General features: G+C 40.9%; 1 protein-coding gene across 9 annotated transcripts in view; it reads right to left on the reverse strand.

The window, feature by feature from the left end:
- MBNL3 (muscleblind like splicing regulator 3) overlaps positions 1-20,980 on the reverse strand; it is a 155,676-nt gene that overhangs the window by 54,988 nt on the left and 79,708 nt on the right. For 4 of the 9 annotated variants that reach the window (XM_040627442.1, XM_040627449.1, XM_040627453.1 and 1 more), the window contains 4 exons: positions 11,486-11,677; positions 10,220-10,456; positions 6,973-7,123; positions 5,449-5,484 (listed from right to left, as the gene is read on the reverse strand). In XM_040627442.1, the coding sequence (XP_040483376.1) occupies positions 5,449-5,484; positions 6,973-7,123; positions 10,220-10,456; positions 11,486-11,677 (616 nt within the window). Of the gene's footprint in view, positions 1-1,567; positions 1,642-2,621; positions 2,717-5,448; positions 5,485-6,972; positions 7,124-10,219; positions 10,457-11,485; positions 11,678-20,980 lie in introns of all 9 variants that reach the window. The other 5 variants (XM_040627460.1, XM_040627469.1, XM_040627467.1 and 2 more) reach the window with 5 other exon arrangements.

Consider the following 20,980-nt stretch of genomic DNA (forward strand, 5'->3'; position numbering starts at 1 on the left):
GTGCTAGTGCACAGAATTGCCCTAAGGTGACAGAGAGGTATTCAGTCCTTAAAGGCGTCATCTGCACGATGCCTGAACGTGTGGAAAACATCCACTCATCTCTCCACTTCCTTCAACTTCCTTCAAACATCTATTGGGAAAACATGTTCGATACCCACCGTTTTAAAATATGCAAATATTAAACATACTATAAACTTTTTTATCTGAATGGTTTGGAGCCATGCGGAAATAGCCAAGGTGTGAAATCTAGGTATATAGCATTTTACAAAATTATGTTTTTGAACTTTGGAGACATTTTCAACATCTGTTACACATTAAAGTGATTATGGTGTGCCAAATACGTCTAAATTTTCTAATGGAATCTAGCAAAAAGGAATCACGATTTTCAAACATGTGCTGTTGGAAAGCTCGTCATTATATTTGACAACTTTTGTTTACTTTATTGTAAAGCAGCCCATGAGAATCAGGCAGGGGTTTGCAAAACCTATATTCTCATGTTTGATGCTAATCCCAAGTTGCCACCATCCCAAATGATTCCTCTGAAAGCAATTACAATTTGCAGCTACTTCTGTTATTCCATGTAGTCAAAGGTGTCTTTTTAAAACGTTCCTTGTTTTAAAGGACTTGTTCGCCTAATGGTCTAATGTGCAGTCAGCCATAGGCTCTGCCCAGGACAGAGTACAGGTTCTGGGCCAGGTTCTGGGGACCTAGTTCACCAAGAGAACAGAACCATCACCTCCATCCATTAAATGAAACACTCCAGTAGTGAGAACCTCAAGCTTTCAGTGACTAATTCACGCAATTCAGAATTTGTACACTTGTTTAGTAAGGCCCTATCAGTAATTAATTAAGACACCTAGGAGTCTTAAGTGGCTTGAAAAGTCATATTCTCCAAGTGAAGGACTGCTCAAATTAAGTGTGTGCAATGCCTGGCTCTGGACCGGGCAAACGGGAGATCAAAGGGGTGGGGGGTGTGGGAAGGGGAATCCAACAACAATTTTATTCTTAAAAAGCCACGATTTGAATGAAGATGATGATTACGTTACTAAACTATGTCACTCAAAATTCAAAACAGCTGGAGCAATTCTGATAGACTTACATGGAAAGCAACACAAAAAAGGCAGAGTGTAAAAAGCACGATCTTTTACGACATCATGCGAGAAGCATATTGCTGACTGTCATTGTAGTCAGACTGTGACAAAATTACTTTGCTTTACTTCAACAACAACAACAAAAATGAAGCTAGAAAAGTGTTAAGGAATTAATATTCAAATGTGATCTGTGCCTTGGGCTGACAACTTACGCTCCTTTAATAACAGGAAAACATTTCAGAATTGGTAAGCTCATTGGGAAAACACAGTACCGACTGTGATTTTTTTTACAGAAAAAATTGCATATTTGCTCTCCACATTTCAATTTGGAAAATTTGGAATGCTTAACTCAAGCTCTAAGTTATAAGCAATGCCTATTAGTGAAAATATTTACCAAAGCCTTTAGCAAATGCAATTGTGTAAATAAAAGATATAATCTATAAATATTATTCATATTAATACTTAAAGAAACTTACTGTTCTACTGGTAACTTCTACATCTGTGAAACAAACATGCTGCTATTCAGTTCATCTATTGATAATGGGGGTATCTATAGTAGTAAAAAAGATTTTAGATTAAAATAGTTTCTTGAGAGAATCCCATTTATTTGTTCACTGTTTGGACATGGCAATTAAAAAGCATAATCAATTTCACAGAAAAATTGAGACATATTAACCATATCCACTAATAGTTAATTTTGCAAAGCACAGATTAGAATGTGGCTTATTCCCCCAGCGGATTAATGCTCTATGTGCTGTGTGGTTATTACACTTGTAATTGAAGCAGCTGTGGAATGTGCAGCCTTAAAGCATGGTTACCACCTTAATAAGGCAAAACAGCTCTCGAGTTACACAATGATTGTTGTATGTATCTCATGACAATTTCGAGACTCTCCCCCAATTTAAACTTTGTCTTGGGAGTCCGCCTGTAAATACCTAAAGCAAATGAAAATCACAACAACACAGGCACATCTAATGTCCATGTGAGAGCTCTGATGTCATCGCTGAGTGTCACCGAGTGTCAGAGTGTTGGTGTGACATCTCTGATGTCATCACAGGGTAATGATAAGGATATCTATGCCCTGGAAAGAAGTGTGTTATTTGGCTTTCTTTCCAGCAGATCTGAAGGTAACAGGTGATGATAGTACCAAGTGCAAGTTCAAACGCAATAACCAAAACAATGGCAGTAAAATAAAATAAATTCTTCTCTTGACCAATGAGGAAGCATTTAAGGAGTACTTAGTATATGTGTTTGAGGATTGGTGTGACAGCAGCAATTGCGAATAGAGCATATGAAGAGTGACCTCTGGGAACTGATTAAAAATGAGAAAACTGCTGATTCATCTCAGGATGGGTGGCAGATATACCCCTCTAGAAGATACGCAGAAACAAAAATTCTCAATGTGACGACTGCTTAAGAAACACACAGGAATACAGATCACTGTCTCTCGCCAATCCCAAAGGCATATACTGTGCCTTACCAACACAAGGTAGTTATCTAGGTCCGAACAGGTAAAATAAATGGCCAAACCTGATTGCCTGTAGCTGTTGCAGCGAAGGGAACGCTGGTGGCAGGTGTTGTGGCTGCAGACATAGTGGTAGGAGTTGCGCCGTGCATCATGGGCACTTTCAGTAGGAAACCATGGAAGCAACACACGGGAGGGTGGAGAATTTACGCAACCGTGACAGACACGATGGGATGGGGCGTGGTAGGTACCACAGCAACAAGCCATGTGACATCATCATAATGGACACACCGGGGTGCAACATGCAATCACAGTCAGTGCAAAGCAACACAGCGTGGAAGGGGGGGAAATTTAAAAAGAGAAAAGGGGAGAGCCAATTATAGTTACCATTAAGGAAAATGGAATCATTCTCAACAGCTAGTTGTTTAGCAGAATCCCACTATACAGTTGACTTAAAAAGGCCAAATTTTCAGAAGGGGTTACGATGAGCGCATAAAACAAAAGCTGATTTTACCAAGGCTATCTATCGGAATACCTCGTCGAGCAGACAAGCGATTGGGATGCACATTTGAAATGTGAGTGGGGAAGTGTGAATTGGTGCTCGCGTTCACTAACTTAGAGACCTGAGTATCGTCACTACATTGGCAGGTGCAGAGAGACAGTTCCAGGTATACTTACCTGATCTACATGCAAAAAAAAAAAAAAAAAGGCAGTTTGATTGGTGGGTAGATGGTGGGGGAGCACATATGAAGAATACAGTGGACTATGCATGCAGGGTTTTAAGTACACCTCTAGCAAATCCCTGGGAAATCTAGGCTGTTTTTGTCAAACAAACACATGGGATGTTTCCCAGTAAATATCCGACAAAATCTCGTCTTCACCGCAATTATTAAAGTGACGACTGTAGGGCTAGCAGCTGTCACATCTCTTTCAGGATATTTTCTTTTTGCCTTTTCTAGTTTCTATCTCAATTTAAAAGCTTTGGGGATCGTTTTCTCATTTCTAACTCATTTTGGAAAGCAAACTAAGGAATTAATGTGTGAATGGTACGGCACAAATGGCGAGTGTGCATATATAATAATTTATGTCTACATCCACTGAATTCAGATTTTTCTGAAAGTCTGCAGAGAAAGTAAATGGCCTGGAGAGAGGAAAGTCAATATACACGATGTCACAGAAACCACAAATGTACCCCAAGTGGGGATGAACAGAAATCCAGTGGTTACCCCTTAAGTGTATCTCCAGTTAGCCGGTACCTATAGACCTCCCTTAGTGTATCGTCCGCCGATTCTAAAAACACTCTTGCTTTCCCTTTCAGAGTACAGCAAGTATACAGGAAGCAGTGCCCCTGAAGCATGCAGTTGGCATTCCGACACAGAGCTCTTAGGTGGAAAGACAGGGGAGCAGAGTCACAGAATATGAAGGCAGACACATTTCACCAGCTGGCAGAAGTCTGATATAATCATATGCGTGTTGATGCTCTTGTCAGTATCAGTGGACATGTTTTACTTCCTACAGGGGATAGCCAATCCCTCCATAACACAGGCCCCACCTCCATGGCCAGGGTCACCCCCTGCTATGTTTGTGAGTGCTACTACTGTGTGGATGTCATTTTGACCTTTGGTTTTATTTCAATAAACCTGTTTGTCCCTTTTGGGTTCTGCATCTACTCTGGTCAATCAACAGGACGGAGGTCAGGCTGTGGCAAACTCTCAAAAAGGATGAAAAGCACTGGAATGATAGGACATGGTGGGGTGGGGGGGTGCGGTGGGACCATTCCTCCCTGTATCAAACGGAGCTCTTGCCCCCTGGTCTGTGCCCATGGACTGGAGGAGTTGAGAACTCCTACGATGGAAACAAGTCACTTTCTTGTCTTCTTCAGTGTTTGTGACGTAAAGATCGTTTTGAGATGGCTACTAGATTGTATTGGTGACTGATCAAAGGATCGGTGGGTAAGCGATTGTTAAGAATCACATATCCCCAAAGAGTCATTTTGAAAGGATTCTGTTGTGCCTGGTTCCCATACGCCTGGCACTTCATTCCAGAACATTACAGAAGGCCCTAGCTTTGCCTAACTCATCCTTTGTCAACACAGAGTATTGAATGATTTAGATCTTCTGGGTAACTTTGGTGGGGGGAGGGGGGAAAACTGTTCTGTTGTACTTTATGAATTACGTGTTAGAAAGCAACAGATGTAAAGCTAAGGACAAAACTGCCCCTCCTGGCTGCCTAAGGAAATGTTTCAAAATATTTCGGCTGCAATTTTTAGGATGAAAGGGGAGAAATGGCAGGGTCAGTATTTGGCATTTGGCCCCAGTGGCGACCACCTAGGACTCAAGAGCATAGCACTGTTGTCATTCCACAGAGATGTGAAACAGACAGCACCCTATTAAATCTTCAGTATTCAGAAAATGTCCAAAGAGTGCTAAAATATCAGCTTTAAAATACAAAAGTGCAGAATTCTCTTATTTTCTTCTTATTCGAGACAAAGTACCCTAACCTGCTCGCACTTAGGCATGCAACTGGTTTTCTAGGGTATCTGTACTTGGAAATTATTCCAATTACGGCATCTCTCCATGATAATAGGAGGAGAGGGAAGGGCAAGGTCTGATAGCCACAGTGGTGCAACTGGAGTGAGAAGTAAGTACCTTCTTGAAACTTGTCATAAATATGCTCAGCCTTCCTAGAGCAAAGGCAGACCACAATAACAGTTCCAAGCTTCTTTGCTTTGTCTGTTTTCTCTCCTCTTTGTGCCCTATTTCCAAACGCCCCTTCCTTTCAAGCTGGTGGCCCATGAACCACATCACCCAGTCCCTCACCGCTTTCACAGTCATGACAGAAAAACACTTTTTTTCGGATTAGAAAAAGTGAGAATGTTTGTACAGAACCTACCAACACTTGAAGCGGGTGCCATGCACAGTATTGGCCCTGTACACCATGCAGAAAAGCGTGAAAAGGAAAGGGGAGAGATATCATTATTAAATCTTTATGGAGAGAAATCACTTTTAACTAGAAAGATATTCCTTGCAATATTAATTAATGAGCACATGCAAATCCAGTAAACTCCCATGCTTAACAATTACAGCTTAGTTTTAAGCTCCCCAACCCAGGTAATCAAAGTAATTCTTGGATTCTTAGGTATAAAACTGAACGTTAATTTTTCTTTAAAGGAATTAACTTACTTAAATCGCATTTTTATTTTGGACACCTATTACCACAGCCTCGTCCACCTCTCAACCGTGAACTTGACTATGAACATAGGACAAATAGACTTTTCATTAAGAGGGGGCGCTCAGCCCGACAGGTTTTAATTTTGCTATTAATTAAGGGGAAAGTGATTCTTCTGACATTTTGCTCCTCAATCTAGACTTTAAACTAGGCATATCCAGCAAAAAAAGTCTAAAAATTGTAAAAATTCTGTTTTTTAAATAAAGAACTACTGTGGTTAGTGACTAAAGACTGATTTTCTATGGCTTCTTTCTAAATTAATTAGCTGATTTATTAAGTAACAAAATGGGTGTTTTCAAGTGTAGGTATATAATACCATGTGTTTAGTATGTTTATGTAATCAATAAGGTTCTCTAGACTAATATTAAAGATGTCAGTTTCCTTTAATAATAGTTTCCAAACTGGGGCATTTATGATTCTGGTAAAAAAAAAAAAATCTGTACTCCCAGTGGTTAGTATTTTCAATTTATTCCTAAGAGACTATATGCTCATTCTTAAAGTACTGAACCACAGGAAGAAAAGTATTTCCCCTCATATATGATATTTATTTGGACAAAATTTTCTATTCAATTTGGTACAAAACTGTTAGGCTATTACATACATTTGAATGTAGAAGGTAATGAAATCTTGCATCGTATCAGGAAAATATGATAAACTGCTTTATTTGTTATATTAACTGGTATAAGAGTTAAAGGCTAAAAGTATGTGAGATATATATATATGTATATATCTCCATACATACACATACACACACTATACCGTCTTATAACTACACTGTAAGTTCAAGGGTAGTTTTATTTTAACTACCTTTGGCATATCGAAGATACGCAGGTTACGTATTTTTGCAATGCTGAAGCTGGGAAACATTTTTTTTTTTTGAGGGGTGACCAGTGTCTTTTCAAGGGATACCTAAGAGTCAAGGAATTAGTTTGAGACTGAACCAAGTGAAACAATCATCAGAAGCAACAACTAAGAAATGCTAAAAAGTTTTTCCTCGTTTGATTTCCAACCATTACTTTTAAGGAGTCACAGAAACATTTGCTTCTATAGACCGGCAGATCAAGTGTCACGGCCTTGTTTTACTTCCAACCCAAACACCCGTCGACAGTGCTCGCAGAAAAGCTCTTCGGCAGCTGGCGCACATTTACAGCATCGCTAGACTCGCGCGGCCCAGAGCCCTGTTCTCACCTGCCGGGATAAACGTCGGCTGTGGGAGCTGCAGGTTAGCCAGAGCCTGCTGGCAGTGGAAAACACTGGGGTTAAAGACCGGAGTGGCACCATTGGTCTTTTCAAGGGCCGATCTCTTTGGTATCAGTTGAAGCATGCCAGGCTGGAGGGCCTGTGAGGGAGGGAGGGATTAATAAATAGGACCAGAGAAAGTAAAAAATGTACTCAAAGCGAGCAAGCAGCAGTTAGATAAGCTATGGCCCAGGAACCCTTTGCCGGGGAAGCCTATCCACTGAGCAATGGACTAGATGAGTACTGAGTCCCAAACGGGAAATAAACATACAGGGGAAAGACCTCCCCCCCCCCCAATTTTCAACTTCACTCATTCAGGCAAATAAAAAGGGGCCATCTGAGCAAGAGGGGACCCGAAGCTTAACAGCAAATAATCATTTAAAATTAACATCTCGGGGATGTTCATCCAGGAATCTATTACAATGAGATGAGCGGAAGCAACAGGATTTGCCCTCATATATGAGCTAAGATCCTAGCACGGACCTAGGAGATCAATGGCACGTAGGTGATAAAACGGACGTCGGGAGGTCAGAGTCTGATACTGTAGCTCCATAGAACAAAATGCAATGTATAGAAGGACTTCAGGTCCAAATCCCGTAACTGTGCCTCTCCCAACTAACATGTAAGGGGAAAGCAAATAAATTCTTTTCTTCCCCACCTCCCGCCTCACCCAGATAACAGACAGTTAGCAAAATGCGTGCAATTCGCATTTATAGATGCTCGCTGTGCATTTCAGGATGTATCACTGGCTTCATTAAGTCCTTGTCAGGTTTAATTCTAAAATGCATTAGAATTTAAAATCCTTCTTTCATGTCTACACTTCTTTCAAAATCCCACTGTGCTTATAATACTCAGTTAAATTTGTTCCTGGATCAGATTCACTGGAGAAGTTTGACATGACTTTTTACATTTTTTTTTTGTCAGCAAATTACACGTGACTTAAAAAACATGTCCCAGCGACAAGAATTAGGTATGCTCCAAATTCTTAAGGAGACAGGAACACTTGTGCTGAGTGACTAGCATTCCACATGCCAATAAGGGGGCAAGCCGTGACCTCCTTTTTCCTGTGGATCACAAAGTCTAAAGGTATCTCTATTTTCCTTTAGGAGCTAAATATTTACCCTTCACGTCTTTTGCTTTTAAATGCATACAAACTACTTTCAGTGAAGTCAGACTGAGCTACGCACATGAACATGAAGAAGGTAAAAAAAAAAATCTCTCTTTTACGAAGCATTTCACCTCTGAATCTTTAAAATATAGAAAACTTACATTTCTTTTTTTATGCCTAGCTTCTTTTATTTATTTTTTAAATTTATTTTTAAAATTTAAATTCAATTAATTAACATACAATGTTTTATTGGTTTCAGAGGTAGAGGTCAGTGATTCGTCAGTCTTATATAACACCCAGTGCTCATTACATCACCTGCCCTCCTTAATGCCCATCGCCCAGTTATCCCATCCCTCCACCCCCTCCAGCAACCCTCAGTTTGTTTCCTATGATTAAGAGTCTCTTATGATTTGTCTCCCTCTCTGGTTTTGTCTTGTTTTATTTTTCCCTCTTTTCCTCTATGATCCTCTGCCTTGTTTCTTAAATTCCACGTATGAGTGAGATCATATGATAATTGTCTTCCTCTGATTGACTTATTTTGCTTAGCGTAATACCCTCTAGTTTCATCCACGTCATTGCAAAAGGCAAGATTCATTTTCCTGATGGCTGAGTAGTATTCCAGAAAGCTTACGTTTCCTCAAGAAGCCTCCTTTATTCGATCTTACCTCAAACCAATTCCGGTGGCCAATCTGATCTTACCGCTAAGATTCTGCTCTGATCAGTTACTCAGAAAGGAATTTTATATTGATACCCACAAGTACCAAACGAAGGCCTTCCAGGTAATAAATAGTTAACTCTACACGGAAATTTGGGGCTGACATATATGTCTTCTACCAAACACACCCAAGTCATGAGAAATGGACACGTACATATGAAGGCCCCATGACTGAGCACGGAACAGGTGCCCAATGGCATAAGCAAGCCATTCTTTGTACATCCCAGGCATATGAGAGCCTTTCTTTTTAGGGGGCTACTGTATTCCTCCTCTCTATCATAGGCCCACACTGCTTCTGCACTCCATGCCACCAACAGAAGTGATCAAAGAATTGGAGGTTTCAAACCTGAACTGAACATTTTGGAGACCTTGTTATTTTCATAGCTTAAAATCCCTTCATTCAAAAGAATTTAAGACAAAAATCACTTGAAGTCTTTTTAGAATTCATCAACAGATCGATTTCCAGATCAAGGGAGAATTGGTGCTGCGTCCTTCCATCTATACCCCTGGGAAAAGTTTGGAAAAAATTTGGAGTATTTGCCTTATTAGTAAAAAGACACGAGAGCCCCACTCCAATGGAATAGGGACTGACTAATTTTGCGTAATGAAGTAAGTGTAAGTTCCAGTGATAGCAAGGTAGATTTCGACTCAATGTGAGGAAAACCTTCTTTACAAAAAGGGATGTTTGAAAATAAATGCATCTCTTTTAGGAAGAGGTAAGTTCCTGTTATGGGCTTCAGGGTCATGTGGGTGGGTATTCCCCCCCTTTCCACGGCCAGGAAACATGAGGTTTCCTCAGGGTTTGGTCCCTTACTGGGATTATTATACCCTATGACACGAGGAAAGGCCCACTTCAAAAAAAGAAATCGCAAGTCACTTATCAAAGTCACAGACAGCTATGAGCAACTTAAGTGACTCTAATTTTCCTATTTCTCAACCCATCACACTGGAGCATTTTGCGTATATTTTCCCTGCCTCCTACCTTACTAGCAAACTGTCCGCGAAGGTGGCTCGCGGGGCCGAGAGGTAGCTTTCTGCCTTTGTCGATTATTAGGATTACTTAGGCTATCAAACCCACTCAAAAATAATTTCCTGTTTAAATGATATAATTTAGTCTTCCTCTAAAGATGGGAAAAAAGAAGCACGGTCAATGAAAATCGTTACTAAAGCTTTGAAACGATTATCTCGAGAAAATTTCAGTGAATGAAGCAGAATACATAGGTTCTCTCTTTTCCAGCTTATAACCCTGGCTATTCATAGTACGATCCATTCCTGACTAGCCAAGATCATGGGTACAAGGATATTTGACAAGTTGGGGGATATACTATCATTTACCCGCAACAGGCCACAGCACCCGACTCCCTCTTACTTACCATAGCGGCGGCAGCTGAGTGGTTCATCTGGTGATGAGCTGCCCTGAGTTTGGCTTGTAAGTGTGCAGGAGGATGAAAGTACCTGCACTTCTCCCGGGTGCATCGCCCCTTGATGTAATCCATGCAGATCGTCACGGTATTATCACTTGCCTCAATCATGGAAACATCCGTAGGGTGAGCATAGCGACAGTCGTTCTCACCACGGGTACAATTTCCACGCTGGAATTCTCGGCAAACCTTAAATTAAAAAAAATTAAAAAAACACATCACGCTGATGCCTGGAAGGTGATTAGCTTTTGTTTATTTTGCCAGCGAATGCAAGAGCTGTAGTCTACATGATTTTGTCATCTATTTAGGAAATATCTACTCCTAGGAAAAAATACTCCGCTCCCTCCGAAGGAAAGTTGTCTATTTTCCTTACGTTGAAATAAAAGTGCTTAGAAGTATTGTGGAAAACCACTTTATAATCTTCCAGTTCATTCACAGACTGAAGTGTAATTAGCCAAATTTGCAAGAGGGGGGCTGTTTTGCTCAAGTCCAAGATGAGTCTTTATCTCAGAGCTGTGCAGTTTTCCCCCCAAAGTCGTGGATCACGACTGAGCTCCGTGTACAGTCAGATTCTATTACGATACACTTGCAGGCATTTAAGTCAGCCAATGGCATTGACTCTGTATGAAACGGACTAGTTATTTCTTTCAATCTCTGAGGAATGACAAGGGAAGACTGAAGGACTTCCGTAAATCAAAACGCTGTTTGAAGTTTCTTTTAGATTGCCTTTTCGTAGGTAGGGGGGATATTTATTATCTAGTCCATCATTCTTAAGATGGAGAAAAAGGTTTAGACATTAGGATACTCGTTTCTCATTCTGCATTGAGAGTCAGATTCGTCTACTTTTTTTTATCCCCCCACTTGGATTATTCTAGCAAGTAGAGACTCCTTAACAACACAGTTCATTGCAGTCTGAAAAGCGGAGAGCCTGAGTAAAGGGAGCATTCCCACCAGGCTTCCTGCTCCATAGCCAAGTCCGCGGTTGGGCATGCTAAGACACTGCTTGACCTGTTGTACAGCCGAATCAATGCACTTCACTCACAGCAGGGTACAACTGCAGTAGTAAAACCTTCGCCGTTTCCCCGAGGTTGTTCTCCATAAGCTAGACACTCAGGTGCACTGATTTAAAGCATTCAAAACACTGGGCTCTGAGAATGTTGCTTTGTGCATGAGGTTAATATCTACCCTATGGGGATTTATATATTTCTACACCAATACCTCCAGTTTATCCGAACGCATCAGTTTGGGACCAGCCGCTGCTGGCAATGCGAGAGGCGGGTTTCCAGGAAACAGAACGGGTGCGTTCGGTAGAAGTTCAGCAGGAACCAGGCCCATCCCAGGATGAGGTAAGTAAGGATTGAAAGCCATTGCAGGATTAGCTGCAAGTGACGGATTCATAGGAAAAGAAGTCTGTATGTGTAAAAGAGAAAAAAGGTATTAGAGGTGAATAGATTCTTTCTATTATTACACAAGGACACATTCTTCCAAAAAGCCTAAGTCATATCCAAATTTACCATTGTTTCTTCTGATCTATTTTTAGTCTCATATTAATTCGCACATAGGAGTTGCTTTAAACCAACAAATCTCGTTGAGTAACAAATTTATTGGTAAACTGATCAAACCAGGCACACAATTTTAAGTCATGAATTAGCCAAATTAAGTCTCATTGATGGAATGTCTTCGAAATGTGTTTTCTCTCACACTTCTGTTTTTAACCTAAAAACCACTGATGGTTTGATGCCACTGATGATATCACATATACAGGCAATGTGCCTTGCAGGCCGACTTCAGGTTCTCCTGAAAGCCCCTTCATTCCCCATTCTTTCTTCTTTCCCATCAGCACTGCCCTGCTCTAAGCCTGTCAAAGTTCCCACCAACCCTACTGACAACTTACTTCTCTTTTGGGCCCACTATCAATTATGAAGGACAGCAAGGAGTGTGGAAGAAAGGGGTAGATTAAAGAAAGGTGAGAGTTCTAACAACTTCTTGCTGTCCACCCGAAATGAGATGGGTATGGTCATTTTTTTTTTTTTAAATTAGGGGTTCTATTTCACAAACGAATCTGACTTGCCCAGCCCCAGTCTTTATCTAGGGGGCCAGATGATATCCACAGTCCAAAAGGGGGCCCTAAAAAACGCTCCAAGGATCCCTGTTAGGCAGGAAGAAATAAGATGACAGGATTTTAAGGTCTATCAACTAGAGCACGACTTGTAAAGGAAAGCGTGAGCAATGGAAAGGGCTCCCATGGGTTTTTCTATCTTGTGAAAGTCCTAATCTCAAAGAGCTTGATATATGTATTGCCTTTATTATCCATAACCATGTAATTTATCAATTTATGTGCTATTTCCCAGCGTGTTCCAAAGCGGGCATCTTTTCTTCTCAATGTGGTTCTCATTTCTTTGATAGTTCTCTTGTCTCCACTAGAGTACCCCATTCTTAGTGAATGACTGATAGAATCAGTTTAAAAAGAAATGTAAGCACTGAATGAATTAAGGACACACCATGGTTAAATGCAGTACATTTCTAGCAGGGACTCTATAACGTCATCAGTGCATTGGTTCGTACCCAGTGGTGTCTCACTGTGTGTTTCTAATGGTGTGTGTCCTCTCCTGCTTTCTTTTTATTTCTTTCACTAAAGAATGAATCTTCTGCACCATCAAGCTGTACCCATAGCTTCTGCTAAATCACACGAACAGGAACAGCTTTAAATGCAGGTAGAATGGGAGGCTGTGGAGTACGAAGTGAGGGGCAATATATATTCACCAACCCACCCCCTGGCCTGACTTGAGATTTTCACCTGTACACCTTCTCCATGAAGCCCATTAAAAAACCACATGCCAACCTGGAAGGAAGGGGTTTCCCGATTCGCACTCGATCGTAGATGATTTTATCAAAGTAGCTAATTAGCGTATTAGGAAGGACAGAAAGAACTTGGTCCTTCCACACTGGCAACACCAGGTGCCTGGAAAGATGATGGTGCAGTCCGGGGAAGTGCTTTAACGTTGGAGGACGAGCCACCTAAGGCTGTCCTGGCCCAAAGAGGCATTGTGACATAAAGCTATAAGGACATGTCCAACTTCTCATTGAATGAGATACGAAGCTCCAAGAATTAGCTGATGTGATATTATTTTATAGAATGAGATGGAAATCTCTTGGAAACAACCGCCCAGGCATGCTTCCATGATAAGGTATGTTTTATCAGTTTGAGGATTCATGGTTGTCTCAAAATCAGCAAGAATCTCTCATGGTAAAAACTCTGTATTTGAACCACACCAAAGTACTCTGTTTCAATTCTCGTTTCTCTCTGATGTTCATAGTAAATTTCTCACTGAAGTCACCATGCTATTTCTCCGAGATACTTTTTGCTTTTTTCCTTTTACATATGTGAGAACCATTACTACAATTCTCTTTAAAAACTACTGAATTTTTAAACAAGATTTATTTATTTATTAGAGAGTGAGGGGGAGAGAGAAAACTCAAGCGGGGGAAGGGGCAGAGGGAGAGGGAGAGAGAATCTTCAAGCAGACTCCCCACTGAGCATGGAGCCTGCCCCAGGGCTGGATTCCAGGACCCCAGGATCATGACCTGAGCTGAAGGCAGACGCTTAACTGACTGAGACACCCGGGTCCCCCCTTACTTACTTTCAAATGGACATTTTTGGTTTTCCCACCACCACCTCTGCCCCAGGATAACTACTCCATTACATGAATTTGAACATGTGTTAAGCAGCCTGAGAGTTCACACATTCAGTTTTAATAAGCAACTTTCATTCTGCCTATACCTCTACTGTAGTCCTTCACATCAGCTGAGGTAACACGAACCCATTTGTGGGTCAAAGAACCTTTGAAAGAAAAAAGTTCCTAGCAGGTTGAATCTGATTTCTGTTTATAGCCTGAAATGGTCTGGACACTTAAATATGTTTCAGATATTCACTCGAACCTAAATTAATTACTAAATACTTGAAAATATGAGAAGGTTTTCCCTCTGAGAACCAGAGGTGTGGAATTTCAGCTTCCTCTGAGTCTTATAAAACCAACAAGAATGGTGGAGACAACCGACTCATGACTAACAAGATCATCTAGACAATTATTTATCCCCAATGTCTCTAACAGCTACTAGGGTAGGAATTCCCAAGAGAGACTGCATGGTACCTAGGAATGACCACCGCCTAAGGAAATGTCCCCTAAAAGTCAGTGATTGTCTCTAGAATGGCGGCCCCAATTCTTCCTTAATCCTGGACTTCTTGGAAAGCTGTGGACTCTAGTCTATGGAACTTCCTCAGGTAGTTCAAGGCCCTCGTGGAAGTCACTGCTGGTGCTGGGCTCTCGACGGCCCACTGTCTAAGAGCTTATGTTCTAGGGCAACGATGGGCAAACTCTAGTCCCTGAGCCAAATCTGGCCTGCCTGCTTTTGTATGCCCAGACGGTGGGAATGGTTTCTACATTTTTAAGTGGTTGAAAAAAAGTAAAAGAGGAATAATATTTCAAAACACGTGAAAAGTATATGAGATTCATATTTCAGCATCCCTAAATAAATCCCACTGTGCTCCCTAGGAGCCCTATGTTAACAAAAAGTTGGAGATAATACCCTCAACTTTGCCTCTTGTCCCATGAAGCCTAAAATATTTACTATTTGGTCACTTACAGAAACCACTGCTGACCCTCATTCTAGAGGATTCCAAAAAGTAAAGCACTCCATCAATTTTTGGAGTAAAGAGCTAATTTTATATGTGTATGTATAGAAATTTAATACTTGTGGCAAGATTCTGCAAGCTGAAAAGGTTTGGTGTTAGAAACCAATACTACAGTCTTTTTAAATTGGTACTAAAATTAGGATTCTTAACTATTTCTTTATACAACAATAACTACTCAGTGACTAAGAATGGGAAGCTAGATGGAATCTTGTAAAGGTAAAATTTCAGGAGCCACGACGTATTGGGTCTTAAAGGATTCTGAAACATCTTTGAATTGTAACACAACTCGATAAAAAATATGCATGAAATAAGTATCTCTAGTTTACACATATATTTTAGGAATGTTAACTTATTATTTAAAATGGGTTATCCCTCAAACTAGTATAAAAAATAGAAGTGAAATGTTATGCTAAAGCAATCTTTGTGTCTCCCCAACAGCTTAGATCTATTCCTAGCTACTTCAGTAATATCCAAGGTCAGTTACAATTATTGTTGGATGAATGCAAAATACTTTAAGTCACTGAGGCTAATCCTGGCCCGAAGTCAACATAATTGAGGCCTTCTCTCTCTGAGCTCCTGTCTTGAGGTGGACGACCAAACATTTTCTTTTATAGGACGGCAAACATTTGGTAACGATTTGTTGACTCGATTTTAATACCAGAAAAATAACACTCTTAACTTTTACTAGCACTCAAAATACCTAAATTTTATTGCTCATTGACAAGCATTTATATAGTATAAAAGGAAGTCCCATTCACTGTCACCATGTGAATCTCTGTCCTTAGATAATCCCCAAGCACACTGATATGTATAATTTTCATTCCCCCCAGACTTGACTAACTTCGCGTGGAGCTCAACTGAATAATTTTTGTTTCAGAGTTTTTGCTTGGTCATCTCCACGCTCTCAGAGTGATGTTCTGTGGGGACTGAGGTGGCCAAAAGGCACACTGCAGGAGGCCCGTGGAACCTCCAGACTGGTTAATTGGTCCCTTAATAATAGAGACTTGACTTTATAAACAGATGCAAGCTGATAGTGGTGTTTATGTTCTAATCATAATAAGTCACTGTGGCCCAAGAGAGAGCTAGGAAAAAAAATAATAAATTCAAGGGTCAAAAGTGAAGAGTTGTCCTCATCTAGGTCTGGCTTTTCTGACCTTAATCGCAGAAGTTTCCAAGTAAGAGGAAGCACTGAAGGTAGGCAGGTAGGCAAAGGATCAATAGATGATTGTGAGTGTGAAAGGTGTAAAACATAGCGTGCAAGGGAGGACATGTCATAGTATGGATCTGCCCACATTTGGTGGAAGAGAAGCTGCAAAGTAGGCCAGCACTGACAACGGAGTATCTAAACACAGACCCGCATAACACCACATGGTTACTACGGGTAGGAATTCGACAAGAGGGCAAATGACTCCTTTTTTAGATGTGCAAGGCAATTTTGACTGTTCCTGAAAAGTGAACAAGACTATTATTACATGGTGAAGGCCACCATGTAATAATAGCGACAATTAACTAGTATTCCTCAAGGAAAGGAAAAGTATAAAGAAATCAAGTATTACCCAATTTTAACAAAGGGTATTAAACGAGGGGCGCCTGGGTGGCACAGCGGTTAAGCATCTGCCTTCGGCTCAGGGCGTGATCCCGGCATTCTGGGATCGAGCCCCACATCAGGCTCCTCCGCTATGAGCCTGCTTCTTCCTCTCCCACTCACCCTGCTTGTGTTCCCTCTGTCGCTGGCTGTCTCTATCTCTATCGAATAAATAAATAAAATCTTTAAAAAAAAAGGGTATTAAACGAAATATGGATGGGGGGATGACAAGAGCTGAGAAAAGCAAAGAAGTTGCAAGAAGCCTGGAGACTATAAACATTTCAATGCAAGGCCAGGATAAATGGATGCTAAGGGCTATGTATCAACAGTTCAACAAATCTCCACCACCACCACCACCAAAACAACACAAATCAAAGCAAAACCTTGCATGGCTAATAGATAATTCTACAGAGGAAAGAAACAAAAGAAAAGCCCAAAGCTATAAAAAAAATACAGAAGATAAGGTAGAAATCAGAAATTAAGAGGATCACAAGAACATTAATTCACCATCTTACTATTGTTAGATCATACATTCCTAGAGGGTAAAGACTGTTTCTAGTTTATCTTTTAATCTACCTCTTACCCTCCTAAATGTCTGGCACAGAGTAGATGCTCAATAAATATTTACTGAGTTGAATGAAAAGCGATTCCTAAGCCACTGATTACTTTTAGGTTTACCAGTTAGAAAAATCCAATTCACACATCACAGTACAAAAGAAACACTCAGGGATCAGAAGTGGCTGCACAGAGACCAATAAATCCAGCAGTTCTGCTGTCTACTGAGGAAGACTTTAAGCAGAAGGCTATACGGAAGTAATAAATCATGGAACTTTAAAAAAATTAATTATTTAATTAAAAAAAAAAGAAGGTCTCCCCCAAACTGTCTATTCGCTGAGATGTGAAATGCTAGCTCAGACAGTATGAGAAGCACGGGACACTTTATACACACGTGTGTCCGTGCGAGCATACACAAATGTGTGCGTGTGTGTGTTTATTTATTTATTTTTTATTTTTCATTTATTTATTTGAGAGAGAGAGCATACACATGGGGAAGGGGCAGAGGCAGAGGGAGAAGCAGATTCCCCGCTGAGCAGGGAGCCCAATTTGGGGTTCAATCCCAGGACCCCAGGATCATGACCTGAGCTGACGGCAGGCACTCCGTATGTGTGCATTTTTAAACTAGAGTGGCTAAATCATCAGTATCGAAGGTATCCAATGCAGAGTTCTGAAAAACAGTGGCTTCGTGATACTATAGACCAAAAGATGCAACTTCTTATTACAAAATGTGTGGTTCCAAGGGACTAGTGAATTGCTAATATGACTGGCATCCACAGAATGGTTTAAGAGCAGAGACTAGGTAAAGAAGAGTTTAAAATGTTTAGTAGATGTAGGGCACCTGACTGGCTCAGTCAGTTAAATGCCCAACTCTTGATTTCAGCTCAGGTCATGATCTCAGGGTTGTCGGATCGAGCCCCTCATCGGGCACCACACTCAGTGGGGAGTCTGCTTGGGATTCTCTCTCTCCCTCTCCCTCTGCCCTTCTCCCCCCACCTCACTCTCGTGTGCTCTCTCTCTCTAATAAAAAAAATCTTTAAAAAATATTTAGCAGATGCATAAAGGATAGTAAGGCAAAATAGGATCGTTTGGGAGGAACCAGTTTAAGATTATGATCAGGTGCTGGGGGCAACCACAGGCTTTCTACTAGGTCTCCTGATGGCCCTCCCTACTGAACTACACTGACCTGAGCAAGAGGATGGGAGGATGGTTTTGATAGGAAAAAAAATCATCCCCGATAGGTGAGATTATCAAGTACTGATTTTGTTGATTGTTGCTGTTGCTTTATCTTCCATCAGAAAAAAGATTTTCACAGAGCCCTCCAAACTTCCTGCCTTCAACTCACTGGGGATCCACAAGCAGCTTTGAGGTAGCTGGCTGTGGCTTCGACGGTGATCGACAACAGACAAGCTAACGGGCCCTCATGGTCTCATTAGCTCCAGGCTCTAGCCAATGGAGCTAAGCAGCCCCAGAGGAGAAGGACACAAAATGGGCTGAAAGGAGATTACGTTGAATTTATCCCATGGGAATATATGAGGGAGGTTAACGGGAGAATGTTGAGATTTGTTACTATCAGAGGAACGGGGATCACGTACACATGCTCTCTGTTTGGCTGCAAAATTGTAGCATTTCCATTTAACCTTTGAGCAAACAAGGTTTCACATATGTGTATTAACAGACTCGGGGCAAGGCAGCACACTTACTGCTGGTGTGACTGACTTTGCTCGAATATAAAAGGAGCTTCGGGCTGTGTGACATACACAACCTAGGGAAAGCACCTGAATAATTTCTCTACTTTGGACCAGTAATTGCAATCAGGAGTGAATCTAGAATCTGTGGGGCCTGAAGTTTAGGCAACTGGAGCGGAGCGGAGTCTTAAGAACAAAGAATACACAAATATATTTTGCAAACTTTACAAACACATTGCAAACACATTGGTAGGTCTCCTCCCAAGGCCTTGGCCGGAGACCATGCAAATGAGGGGCCTCGAGGCTTCACTAACCTCAAGGTAAGCCTACCGGTGGGAACACTTTGATGAACAAATAAATAATGTTAGGCTTCAGTCGCTATATCTAAAAGTGAAATCTTGCCTAACCTTTTAGCAAACATGGCAAAATCCAGATGACTTTGGGGCTAGTTGCACCCCAGGCACTCCTGTGATGTGATCTGGTCAACCTCGGTCAGTGTGGAACCTCACATGATAATGACAGTCGTAATTCTATTAAAAGCATATTAACCTGATAATTACGTAATGCCTGTCGTCACCAACTTAAACGTTTTTGCAAAAATCATTTTAAAAAACATGCAGAGGTAAGCACATCGAGAAGAACTAAATGCCATCACTTATCATTTCCAGAGTGGATAAACTGAAAAATCTTCTGAACAACCTTCATTAAAATACATTGTAACTTCTGTACTGATCATGAGACTGGTCATCTGGAATATGGACATGGTTTCCTTTTCCATTAAATCTACAAAATGGCTTGCCAGTACCTTTCATCATGATAACTTTTATTTATTTTTTTAAAAGATTTTATTTATTTATTTTGAGAGAGAGAGAGAGAGCGAGAGCATGAGTGAGGGGGAAGGGGCAGAGGGAGAGGGAGAATCAGACTCCCCGCTGAGCAGGGAGCCCAACGTTGGGACTCGATTCCAGGACACCAGGATCATGACCTGAGCCAAAGGTAGACGCTTAACCGACTGAGCCACCCAGGAGCCCCTCATGATAACTTTTAATAAAAGAGCCATGACATTAGGGAGATAGAAGACACTTTAGCCAATAAAGTTAGTTTTGTATGTGAACCATATGAACTATATATGAACTGTGTGAACTAGGAAACCTGTAACTCTGATGTGAATTGGCAAAATGTAGAATGTAGCATGGTTAGGGAAAGATCCTATCCTTTGTCTTTACTGAGTCATTTAAGTACTTAACATTTTCAAAAATGAAAAAGTAAATAAATGATTTTGCAACACTGGTTCTATTCGCTTAAGACGGTTGCAGTCCAAAGTTTCGTGGAATAATACAACACCTTATAGCTCCTAATTAATTAAGGGAAAAAAGCATTCAAAACGCTGGTCTCTAGCTATTACTTGTCAGTGTATCTCCCTTCCTCCTAGCTAATGGAACTTCCTAGTTTTACCCCTTTTGGTTCTGAGACGCTACCTCACCTTCATTCCTTGCTATATTAATGTCAGATAAACATACGAGCTTGTTTATGGGAAATGTATCCATGTATTTGGTACACAGAGTTATAGACATGATGTGAAAAGGTGGGGAGGGTTCAGACAGATATCAGATGATACTATTTGCAATGAAGGACAAGTCTGGAGTGGAACCCATGTTGATAGCCTCTGTGGTTTGAAACACCCTACCTTGGCCACAGGAATGCAAGCCATGAAAAACATATAGCAGACCAGGGGACTTGGCACACCCCAATGGCTGAACCAATAACCTCTATATAAATCATCAGGTGAATACACTTGACTGGGTTAGTCAAGTTCACCTGCGTGTAAAGAACTGTTTCCATGGGCATCACCACAAAGAGAGAAACTAAAGCGGTTTACTAGACATGGACAGGTCTAGACTATGCAAAATGTCTAAATCAGAGATGTTTTTAATAGACATATGACACCATATGCAGTTTATATATGCATACGTTACATCCACCAGTGAGAATCCTTCCTCCTGTAATGAACATTTCCGGTTGTGAAATTGAAATTTAAAAACATTAGTTTGCCTGAGAGCGATCCAGTGTGTCTGATTTCCCTAAAATTCTTCTACAGGGCTCCTGTTTGCCTCCTAATTATGCCAGGGGAGTTCTTAAACATGATTTCTTTCTTTCTTTCTTTCTTTCTTTCTTTCTTTCTTTCTTTCTTT

This window comes from Ursus maritimus, assembly GCF_017311325.1.
Source record: "Ursus maritimus isolate PB19 chromosome X unlocalized genomic scaffold, ASM1731132v1 scaffold_X1, whole genome shotgun sequence".
In the NCBI taxonomy this organism is placed as follows: Eukaryota; Metazoa; Chordata; class Mammalia; order Carnivora; family Ursidae; genus Ursus; species Ursus maritimus.